At 34.7% G+C, this 12630-nt stretch overlaps 1 protein-coding gene across 9 annotated transcripts in view; it reads right to left on the bottom strand.

Annotated features, from left to right (window-relative positions):
- Nucleotides 1-12630, bottom strand: part of MYO3B (myosin IIIB) — a 195584-nt gene that overhangs the window by 98912 nt on the left and 84042 nt on the right. For all 9 annotated transcript variants that reach the window (XR_008204654.1, XM_052674958.1, XM_052674959.1 and 6 more), the window contains 4 exons: nucleotides 4124-4220; nucleotides 3105-3221; nucleotides 2188-2292; nucleotides 3-86 (listed from right to left, as the gene is read on the bottom strand). Coding sequence is in view for 8 of the 9 variants with exons in the window: in XM_052674958.1 (XP_052530918.1) it covers nucleotides 3-86; nucleotides 2188-2292; nucleotides 3105-3221; nucleotides 4124-4220 (403 nt within the window). In the remaining variant the exon portion in view is untranslated. The remainder of the gene's footprint in view (nucleotides 1-2; nucleotides 87-2187; nucleotides 2293-3104; nucleotides 3222-4123; nucleotides 4221-12630) is intronic.

Here is a 12630-nt window from a genome sequence, read left to right as displayed (position 1 = left end):
ACCTTTCCCAAGAAGGTCAAATGTTGGACGATCAAATGGGCACTTTCTGTCTTTCCAGCACCACTTTCCCCACTGATGATAATGCACTGAACATACAAATAAAACAGTAAGTGTAGAGTTCACCACATGGTCAATAAATAGATTCTCATCTGTTGCTCCTATCTGTTACTTAATGTTTAGTACCAAGACTGTAAAATATCTTAGGAGTAAGATCTGTCAAGCCCTTTCTGAAAGGTCTGTAGAGGCTCACCGCAATCATTCTTTTATTCCTTAGATAACTGAAATTAAGGTTTGAGGTCCCTTCCAACCTAAGCTATTCTACGTTTCTATAAACTGTATCTTGCAATGCCTGACAGAAATGTGCGTACATGAGAAAGAGTGAGTAAAATTCTAAGCTCTGAGACATAGAAAGGAATGACCTTATCTACAAAGCTAATGCATGCTATGCACATACACAGCCTGTAAAAATCAAAAGATTGCCACTGCTAGTTCACGTGACTTAATTATCAGTGCATTTGAGCTAATTTCATGAGTTCACATAAATTAATGGAAAACCAAGGTAAAGCTGTATTTAATACACTAACCAAAATTTTGCTCCTGGCACTGAAAACAATGATAAGGTTTGTTGCTGCATAGAGATCATCATGTACATGATGCTGATATTCAGACTAAAACAACAAACCTAAACATTTCAGAAAAATATGCATATGTTCATTGAGTGATTCTGGGAGAACATGTCCATATTCTTCTTGATTTGGTAGACTGCATATAACACACAGTATTTTATAGGTTATCCAAAGGCTTACAAACTCAGGGATTAGCTTGAAGTTACCTGACCTACAGTAAATATAAAAGATCTTGCTGGGAAAAGAGGCAGGGTTTTAGAATACTTGATACAGTGATGACTGATGCAGAACTAAGCTTTGTGATGATTTGGAAGGGATAACATTTCTCCAGACAACATTTTTACACTCCCACAGAAAGATTATCTATTATTCCATCTCCATCCTGGAATATATGGAGGAATTTCAGCTGTTTTTTTTGTTTTGTTTTGTTTTTAAATAACACATGAAGCAGCAAATAAAACATCAATGTATTTATAGGTTTGTGTTACCTGAAATTGTCTTAATCTACCTTAACAGGGGAGTCACATACAACAGTTTACACAGTTTAAGGCCCATGAGTTCCTGCATTACTCATACTAGCCAGAACACGACTTGAGATTCCCTAGAAACATTAGACCTATAGTCAATTTTCAGGCTTCAAAGGAAAATACAAGGGAAGGCTGAATGGATAAACAAAAAGAATAAATACATTTTTTCTCTAACTACACCAGGGATCTAGTCCATCTTTACCTGAAGAACCTGCATAACTTCTCAGTTAATGGAGATAAAAACCATTGCAAATAGCAAACTATATAAGCTAGCAAACATGCCTGGATGCCTACGAGTAATTATTAGCTATCTTTGCATAAAGATTTAGATCTAAATGCAAATTACTTCCTAAGAAGATAGGAAGGATATTTTATATTAAAAATCTATAAAGTTAGCTTCATGTGCTGATGACAAAATTGATTTTTTTCTCCAGATAACAACACACAATTATTAGGCCCCAGTATTCATGTACATACAACACATCACGTTAGAAAGACTGCAAAATTACAATTTTAAGAATGTAATAAAAAGGAATCTAACTTCTGCAGCCAAATATTTCATTCTCATTAAAATAACTGCAGGATGTGCATACTCATTACATTTCTTCCTTGCTTGTTAAATTGCTTTCTGCTTTATGCAATGGAAGAGCAGTTCAAACTTGGTCAACCTGCTGAAGTACTGAGACTCCCTTATTTTACACAGGTAAAAATGATTATGATATCTAAAGCAAGACAGGCTAGAATCAAAGTGTATTGCAACAGCCTGTGACTGCTGTCAACTGCCGCCATGAGTATGCAGGATACTCTAAGGTTAGGTAACACTTCTATTTGACCCACTTAACCTTGTATATGATCTTTTATGTCACTACATTGTATTCAAAAGTCCCAGTTAGATTTTGCTGTTTTTCATATACAGGAATAAAAGGCTTACAGAAAAAAAATCTCAAAGCACAACATAACAGAACTTAAGCTATATCTATAGCAAAGTGGCACTATGATTAATGTGATATCTATAACAAAATTAATATTTTTACCTGATCTTTGCTGAATGTCACCATACTTTGGTAGGCAGCATCTGCAGAGGCAAATATGTGGGGGGGATTGGACGAGCGCTTCATACCATGGTAAAGCTTAGAGAACTAGATTAAGAAAAAAAACCACAGCAGTAAAAATACAGAATTTAACAATACAGTTAAGATCTGAAAAGGAGAATACTGGGTATCTTCTGCCTGCTAACCGACAAAGTCAGTAGTTGCCTGTTCTATTGCAAAATTCTGACTGAAGAGTGGTAATTCTTGGTACTGCCAATGTCAACATTTCTTTTACAACATGGTGAGGAGAACTGTATCACAAGGAACAGAATTTCAAACCGAAGCATTTAAGCAGGGTAATATCCAGCTATTACCAAAGAAACTGCACAGATAAAAGAGAAGCTGGAATCTGTTCCTATGCCTGCAGCCCTGACTTAGGTACCCATGGAGACTAAGATTTATGGCTCTACCACTCTTCATATTCATAGAGAATTCAGCTGTCTCTAGCTTTACAGCATTCAATTCACTGATTTCTTTTAAGCCACAACTGATGGCACAGGACATGTAATAACCAGTCAGAGCAATTGTTTAGAAAGCAACAGACTCAGCATGAGGTAGTTCATATAACTATCTTCTGTTATCCAGAAGAAAGCCCTAAATGCCAGACAAGAGGAACAGCTGTGGCTGGGGCAATCTTAACACTCCTGTGGAATTTGTGTCACCAAGCACAAAGCAATTAAATCAAACAAGACTAAAGTAAAAGTAAAAACAGAGAACAATTTATAGACATAGTTTTTAGAGGAAGAAAAGACCGAGGTTTGAAGTGCACTCCCATCATGTAAGTATTTTAGCAAGTAGTGTTATTGCAAAATGTAAAGCAAGTACTGTACACATCTTCAAGTGTACAGTACCTCTCTTACCTGTGGAGAGTAAATGCTGAGATTCTGGAAAGGGTTTAAGGCTATCAAAATATCTCCAACATACGTATAAATTTGTAAGTCAGCATAACGTTTCTGCAGCTGATGGATAACTGTATCCTGAGATTACAAAAAATTTGATTGTTAAGCACTATTTTCCCAGTCGGTGAGATTTTTGTAAATATACTGAGAACATCAATTAAGAGGTTTGTACAATAAGTATTACTAATTGTTTCTCAAAAACCAATATCACACAAAAAAAAAAAAAAAAAAAAAAAAAAAAAAAAAAAATTCAAACTTTGCACTAAAGCCATAAAACTAAGTTAAATGTCACACCCTACTACCAGATTAACTTGTACTTTATTTCATCAGTTCAAGTAAACTTTGTGAAGATAAAATGGCCAAACAGATTGCTTCTGCACTTCACAGTACATTTCTATTTATTTTTTATTTGACTGTGACTGTGAAACAAGGATAGTAATTTTTTAATGATTCATTTTTTACTAGTAATAAGAGACTGTTTTAAACAGGATGCTAAAATAATTTGCTATTATGTATTTTTCTTACTAGCATGCAAGTTAAGGATTCTCAGAAAAGAAATTTACAGATACTCTGCACATAGGTGATATAATGAAATACGCAGCTGGTGTTGTTTTACCATGTTTATCTCAGAAGCTGTAGATACTCTGTACATTCATCGGTTTTAGAAAAGTCACTTCAATCTACATCTTCATTACTAAACTTTCCATTTTAGGAAACTCAGAAAATATTTTAAACCAGTATCACTCATATTTAACCACTTCCACAGAATAGGATTCACTTCTATTGTTTTTACCTTATTAAATAGACTATTACTAAAGAAATGGTGATAGCAGATAGATTACGAGACAACTCCTTTTCCATGCTGAACAAAAGCTTCCCAGAAGAAACATTTATCATTATGCTAAAAGAAACCTAAAGAGCAGAAACAGGGAAAATGTAAGGCAGAGAGATTGGAAACTGAAGCTCAGAAAATACAGTACCTCATCAAGAACTTCTAGGTTTACCAGATCATCATCTTGAGAGTACTTGTCAGCTCCATCCACATGGTAGGGTCTTCTGGTATGTATTCGTTCATGCCTGGAAGTTTAACAGAGCACCAGCGTTATAAAACTTTATTGAATACAGCTAACACTATGAGGCAACAGAAAGTTATGGGTGAGTTTTTGCCACACAGAAAACTTAGGTATGCTCTCTGAAATTACTATTGTTTATTTGAAATATTCTTTCATAAATGCAATATATCAGCTTGCTGTGCAATGTAATATCCCTCTTTTTTCACTCAGTATATACAACCCTGATCTATTTATCAATGCTCGTAGATGAAGATCTATTTGTAGACTTATTACTTCACATTCATGCAGAAAAGTATTTAAAAAATGTCATTTTCCTTCTTGCTTTAAGTTAATAAATCACCACTCTGTTTAATTAAATCTTTATCCTATGTAGCCAGCCTGTAGTTTTACTATCTAATGAAGTTATAAGAAGTAATAAGTAGAATAAAATCCTCCCATACCTTGGTGTACAACAAGGTGCTTCCCCAGAAGACCCTAGAACTGTTCCAGAACAGTTTTGAACCACAGCTGCCATCACATTCTAAATTGTGTGGATGTGCAGCCAGCTTGTCCTCAGAGATTTAAGCCACACAATAAGTAGCAGAGACAAACTGTCACATAACCCCTTTATAATCAGATTATACTGAAGGAATCTTTGAAAATGCTGCGTATAAGTTTCTAAAGTGTCTGTATTGTTGAAACATGTACAAATCAAGAGATTGTAATATGTTTTCCACGGAGGAGGTGAAATATGAGTGCAGTAAGTGCAAGTAGGCTTTTCTTTACAACAAACATAATCAAAGCATAGTAGGAGGACACCCACCGAGATACAGTCTGCATCCTGCTGAGTAACATTTAGCATTGATCCTCAATGACAGTCCTGACAGATTGTTTCTACATTAGTTGCCACGTAGAAAGTAGGAATCACATGATCATACATCCAGAAACAATGCTAAATATTAGATCAAAGAATAACAGAATGATACTGTGATGTGGCAGAAAATACTCCTTATCTGTAATGTTGAAAGTTTAGATGAAGATGCAGCAAGTCTTTTTTTCTTTAATCTTATCTTCATGGAATTGTTTAAAAAATGAGCATTTGTCCTTTTATGTGCATTTCTACATTTGAACTTAGATTTCATTCAGTAAATAGATTGTTTTCATAGCCGAGAGCTATTATAGCATCATGTACAGAGGAGTTATTGCTTGGAAAGTATCTAAGAAATAGGAATGTGAAAAGGGTAATGTATTTACTTAATAATTGTGAACTATACTTAAAGATCCTCGTTATTTATGCCAATTTTTATTCATGTTTTTTTATTTTCTTTCAGTTACTCCATGAGTTCTGGATAAGTATTCTATAATAGTTTACTTGAATTTTAATTAAATAAAATAATGCATGCTGTTTTGTCAGCGAAAAAATAAAATACAAGCGTTGTTAACAGCCCCACTTATATTTTACACCCTACATTTCCAAATAGAAATGGTTGTCTCCTTGATGTACATATGAAGAAATGAAGGAAGAAGAACATAAAGGATCTATTAAAAAAAATAATAAAATACAGTGGTTATTATTTCCAGTGGGCAGTGAAGGTAGTGTGAATTTGTTCAAGGTTCCATTCAGTTAATTCTTCCATCTTCAGATTGCTGTTAGTTGCTTACTTACATTCAAAAACATTACATTTTGCTGACAAGCTAGAACCTCAAGCAAGTAGGACTGTATGCAAGTGGCCTAACATACTACTGCTTTTCTAATTGTTGTTTCAATTTTTAAAAAGAATTCAGCCTCTTATTTTGCAACTCAGAAAAATTCTGTTGTTAGTAATGCAAACTATTCAGAGATGGGAATAACTGTCAGTCCAAGAATGAAGGAAATATTTTAACAGTTGCTTGTGTTCGTAATCACAATATTAAATTGCAACAAGTTGCAAGTATGGATTTCTCAAACAGAGGTGTAGAGGTGTAGGGAGGAGGGATGCATTTAAACCTAAGCATCTCTAATTGCACAGTGGCTTTGCAAACTAATTTGTTATCTGATTGTGAATTAAACTACTGCTGTTTGTTCTTCTTAAGTGATAAACAAATCAATTCTCCTATTAGAAAGGTGTTGTTTTTGTTGTTGTTGTTTGTTTTTTTGCTGTTTTTTTTTGTTGTTGTTGTTTTATTCTATGTAAATAAATAATTAAGGAAACAAGCCTAGTCAAATATGTAAAACAGATACACTTGTGCACACACTTCATGCTTAACTCATTTTCCTAAGAACATGATTAGGAAGAGGATTTTAGGAATATAGCATCACATTAGCTTCAAACCTCCTGCTGGCCTCATCAGTTTTCTACTGACCCTAAAACCCACTGATACATTGACAGAGTGAAAAGGAGGAATACAGACAGTAAACTTTTATTCTTTTCACAATTGTACATCAGAGGCTGTTAAAGTATTTTGAAACAATTATTTCTTAGAAAGCAGAAAGAAACAATTTAAAGTGGGGAAATGATTGTAGCTTTGGGGTATTTTTTTCTTCAGTAATACAAAAGATCAGCCTTTTTTCAATTACTCTTAGAATCATAGAATAGCTTAGGTCAGAAGGGACCTTAAAATCATCTAGTTCCAATCCCTCTGCCATGGGCAAATTTTAAGTAAAAAGAGAACTGAAGGTGTTACGTTCCAGGAATGTTCCGAGTCATATCTTGTAGGATGTATTCTCTTCATTGCAAAAGTGACAAAAAGGGCTATTGTAAAGTATAGGAATTTATTCCAGAATTCTAGTGATGAGCACTTGAAAAAGTTTCCGTCCTAAGCATTTTCCCTTTGCCTTCTTATCAGGAAAGAAGAGCTAGAAAGGAGAGAGTTTTCTCAGCATTTGGAGGAGGAGCAAGCAGGAAGTAGTGCTACTCCTACTAGATGTCAGTTGTAATAACAGAAGTGCACTGTACGTAACTGTATGCTAATTCCCTGCAATCAAGCTGACGGTGGGGAAGGAAAAACAAGATGGACTACAGATGTTTCTAAATTGAAAAATCACTTCACTGGCGGGTCCAGCCTGGGAAAGAAATTAGACTAGATCATGAATGTTAGTGTTCCTTGGCAAATTTCGCAGTTCCAAGCTCTTCCCTCTCTACCCCTAACATTCTTTTCTAACAGTGCTTTTATTTTGCATTTTCTTACTGTTGAATATTTGTTTACTGTTTTCCTAGGATTTATCTTTAAAAACTGTTTCTATACTAGCTCTTCTTTACATTATTGCTGATTTTAAAACGAGTCACACCCAAACTGAGATGTAAAAAAAACAAAACCCTCAATACAATGAGTACCAAAACACAGTGGTGAATGTGCTGTTGTCACATAGAGAAACACAGCCTATTCCTTGTGCACTGCAAAGAATAAATCTTGCTCCTGTACAATAAGTTTCAGCCTGGAGTAAGTTGCCAAACTCAGGTCAGAATAGAAAGACTGACATAGCCTTAGTTACTCAGTACAAATGCTGTAGCTATAACAAACATCCAGTGTAAACTCCAGAAAAAAAAGTATTTTGTAGACAGATCAAGGACTGCTTTTGAGGACCATGACTGCTTTGACTTTTTTTTTTCCCAAAGTTTTCAACTCAGTCATCTGATATTCATACAGATGAAGGCTTGAAGTATTGCATTTGCCACATTAAATCCTGTGTGTACAGCATTTTACAATCAGAGGACTATTTCTGGTCCTGTTTCTCTTGTTTTTTCCAAGTCCAAAAGAAATGACTGACTGAATGCAATTGAGTCCCTTGCAATGAATTGCTTTCAAGCCTAAATGTGAACTGGCAGAGAAGCTAAATGACTATTTTTACTTCCTTGGATGGACTGCTGCTGCAAACCAGCTGGTGAAGCTGCTAAACCACCAGTCACGTCCTCTAATATGTAACAAAGTATCCTGAAACCTACCTGCCTTTCCCAGACAAGTATACGTTTAGCTTTCTTACCTGAGGTCCTTTCGGCCCCAGCTTCCCCCTCATTTTTTTCCATTTCACTTCCTTTTTTTCAGGCCTTTCTTTAAGTTTGATCCTTCCTGATGTACATATTTTTGCATCTCCTTTAAAAGGCGAGGATCTGTGGTTGTCTGCTCCATATAACAGTGACCCACTGACCCAACATGACCCAGGATAGTGAACTCTTTATTGTCTACAGTATACTTGTTAAAAAAGACCTTACCTACCTCAACAGTGAAATTCTTTCATTATTTAAAAAATTGAAACAAGAGATTAGTAGAAGACCTCTTCTTGCTTGCTTCTATAAAGAGCTTATTTATAGAGGAACATAAGCTACCCACACTGAAGAAAAACATCTGAAAGAAGAGAAAGCCATGTCTGGAGCTGGCCTCTTCAAAGCTTCTGATAATTGGAAAGTGGCCATATTAAACCATATTACCAAAACCATTTGATACTTCATCAGTATTAAATTTCAAACATAAAATCACTTATAGGAATTTCAGGCCAGGAGTTATTAATCACTTGTGGAAATACAAAAGACTACGGCTTTGCTCAGCTTCAGCTCCATGGCATTTGGTAAAGAGGGATAACAAAATGAAGGTAATAATTAGGTATATTTCTTAACTTAAAATTATTATAAACTTATCTGCTATTTTGAATAGCTGTTCCATATTAACTGTCCCTAAAGAACAAAAGAGACAATTTGCACGTGTTCTAAAAATATTATCAATCATAATATAATATTCATAGTCTACAATGAAAAATCCTACAATCAATCCTCCAAAGATCTGTTATCTCATTTTATGGCCTCCATGTTTTCAATAATAACAGTTGCTAACATTTTGAAAGATAGCTTGTAAGAACAGGAAAACTTTTAGAATGTATTCTAAATATGTATGTAAATATCCTTCCTCTCTGCTTGTAATTCTAAGGTTCTAATTACGTGTTTTCCTTCCTGATGTTCTCTTTCTCTACCAAAGTCAAAAGGCATTTAAGACAGCTATGGTTACATTTGAATTCTTCCATCTCACAAACTGTTGGTATTTTGCTTTTTTAGATTTTCATGTGATTGCTGCACTGCATGGAGCTGCGAGCTTTAAGATTGTTTGTAAATCAGTAACTTCTTAATGGTTGTAAATGCAAAGAAAAAATACAGACCATTTCCATTCATCTCATCTCCTTTTGCTGATGGTCAGTATTTTTCAAACATTCAGTTAAATGTTAAAAATTCTCCAGTTTTCCACTACTTCTACTCATGAGTCACTAAAATATTTAAAATTTAAAATTTGAATTTATATTTCATTTGGAATTTATATTTACAATGGAATAAAATGGAATGTTTACATGTACTTTTTTAGAAAGGTCTTTCTACAGGATTCAAGATTTTATCATCTTAATATGTACTAAGTTTCCCTTTTAAACGCTTCCATTGCAACTTCTATGATATTTTAAAATACTACTTATGGAATGTTTTACATGCCCTTACTTAAAAGGCCTCTGAAATGCTAAAATTTATTCTTCCACATTTTTAAACACTGAACCAGCTGCCAGCTTTACTAGGTTTGGATTAAATCCTGAGAAGCACAAAAAGATAAAGGATAATATTTTACTGTGTTTAGAAATAAACTCCAGAAATCAAGTCCACTTTTTTGCAGTGCATTTTGCCAATGTAGTTAGCACAAGGAGTCATTTAACATTTAGGAATACCAGGAAACAGACTAAACCCCTTCTGGCTACCTCTTTCAGCAGGCTGGCAATCAGCCCATCTGCTAGAATTGCTTGTGCTGTGTATCAAAAAGGCAACTGATCCTAACAAGTGAGTTCAAAAGTCTGAAAGACATCTGGAAAGTGAGTAGTTCTCTCTTACTGTCTCTCTTAACGGATTATATAACACATCAAAATACTGTTTAACAAAAATACAATCTACACAGAGCAAATGTTTACTGCTGATTAACAATTAACAATACTTGTAATCTAATGTATATTTGCTTAGAGTCTTCCCATGCTGGGGCAAAAGGAATGTCGGGACAAAACAATTAGAGCTTCAAGTGTTATGCAGGTTTCTCTTTGTTAATAGGTTTACAGCGACCAAAGCTATGGTAGTGCTTCATATAACAAGTCAAAGATAAAGTTCTTGTCTCAGACAAACTATTATTTATTTTTATAGGAACAACACATGAAGTAAAGTTATCTACTGCCATTTCATAAATGGAAAAGCAGGGATATATGGAAAGAAAATGACAGAACAGACATTACCCAGTAACTTAGAGAGAGAATGAGGAATAAAAGAATTATTTCAATCCTATAGCATGACAATAATTCAGTGAGTGCCTAAACATTCTTGATATTTTCCTAATACGCAGTTACTTGACCTCTGTCTTGAAGAGCCTATCCTTAGAACACAACAAGATACGCATGCACTTGCGTACGCTTCTATACTTTGATAGAAGAGAATTAATCACAAAGACTTTATTAATCCTTATTTATTGTTACCATATCTCAAACTTTTTTTTATAACTCTGCTTATGACTCTTGACCAAGGTTTGCAAATTCTGTTATGCACACCTTACTGTAACTCAATTTACTGCTATATGAGGTACAAGACTTCGGGAACCAATCATATCTCTTGCACTTGCAATGTTATTATGTACATGAGGACACTGAATAACATGAAAGCATTTCACAGTATTCATGTAAGTTCAGGACAAGAAAACAAACAAACAAACAGGCAAAAATCTGACATCACCTCCTGTGATTTTAAGAAATGCTTCCTTCCAAAATACAACTATATATTGATGGCATTAAGAATGCTCTGGCTCCCAAAATGTGCAGGAAATCAAAATCCATGCATTAAAAAGCAATCGTATTTCATGTCAGAACAAAACAGGAAAGAAAATTTTCACCTTGCTGGTGGAAATTATATATGAAGCAATGTTCTGATATACTAACCTCTTCACTTTTTAGGAATTGAGAAACTCATAAAATAGAATTGACTATGTAACACTGGATATACTTCTAAAAATAAAATTTAATGTATCTGCTTCTGTGGCACTTCTATATAATGAAAAGAATATTACATTTCATTACTATATTAATTAACAATATAACATATAATTGCTAGATCATTTTCATACTATATTAATTAGCTTTGACAATCAAGTATTGTTAGAAACTGGTCAAAACAAACACACTGACTTCATTTATAAAAGGGTTATGAAGATGTGACACAGGACCATCACAACTTTCCCTCCTGAGAGAATTAGAAAGACGCATTGCAAATTGGAGCACTGCTACTGAAATTTCAGCTTGGCCAAAGATGATGGCAAAGCTAAATGTTTTCAGCCTGAAAGATGTTAACCATAAAAAAAAAAAAGGCTCATTATATGAGTGGAAGAAGCCTATCCTTACTTTTCTGAAATACAGTCCCTGCTTTCACAGAAACAGGACATATCTGCATCTTACCAATAAGAATAGTTCTGGGGAAAATATAGGTGGTGGGAATGTTTCAAAAAATCTTTTTCATTAACAGCAGGAGCAAATGTCAGTGCTCTTTTTTATTTTAAAAAGATATACCTTACACTAACATAATTTCTTTTAATTATTAATTTCCCACCTAAACAAAATAGAGTGTGAAACTCTCTAGAAAGTTACCTAATGGCAAAGAGATGGCAAAACATTTTATCAGAAAAAAAAATCTGACGATGGCAACAAAAGCGTACATTTAGCAGGCTATTCTGTGCTCAGCAGAGAGACCCTCAAGTTCTAATGTATGAAGACCTGTGCCAAATTTAAGATTAACTATTCTGTGCTCAATGAAGTTATAAATTAAGTATGAAAGAAACTGAATTGAGAAGTTTCAGTCTGTGACTCCAGAAGTCATGCCAGACAATTCTGCTGAATGGTGACAGCTTCTTTCTACCTCTCTTATCCCTTATTTCTGGTCACCTGAGATAATCTCTTTTTTATTTCAACTAAATTAGCTGAGGAACCCCTCTCTGCAGTCACTAACAGAGTAGAAAATCATCTGTGTGTTTCTGCTGGCTTAATTTTTCGTTCTACTTTAGAAGCTCTGATCCAGGAGGTTTTGACAACCTTTGGAGCTGAAATGAAAAGAACATCAGGAGGTTGTTCCTGAAGCTGCAGTAAAATGGAAGAAGTCAGTTCTTCTCTTTTTAGTAGCAGTGAACTGTTAGAACAGCTCCTCACATTTCTCCATCAAATCTTTAGAACACTTGAGAAATGTGAGCTACAATCTAAAACTCTTTGCCAAAGAATTTTTGCCAACTCCCCTTTCTGAGTGCTGTAGTTTTCCTTGCTCTCTTGCTCCCGCTTCATCCCTTCTACAAACCCTCAGTGAGCCAAACAGGCTCAGCAGAACAGAAGAAAAGCAGTCCTGATTTTCTTTGCTTTTGCCAGGTTAGCTTTCTCTGATCATTTTGTGAAATCAGTCAACTCCCTAAGACATCAG

Source organism: Tympanuchus pallidicinctus, unplaced genomic scaffold (genome assembly GCF_026119805.1).
Source record: "Tympanuchus pallidicinctus isolate F22 unplaced genomic scaffold, pur_lepc_1.0 scaffold15, whole genome shotgun sequence".
Lineage (NCBI taxonomy): Eukaryota > Metazoa > Chordata > Aves > Galliformes > Phasianidae > Tympanuchus > Tympanuchus pallidicinctus.
The sequence above is the reverse complement of the archived record's forward strand: the minus strand, read 5'-3'. Positions and strand labels throughout refer to the sequence as shown.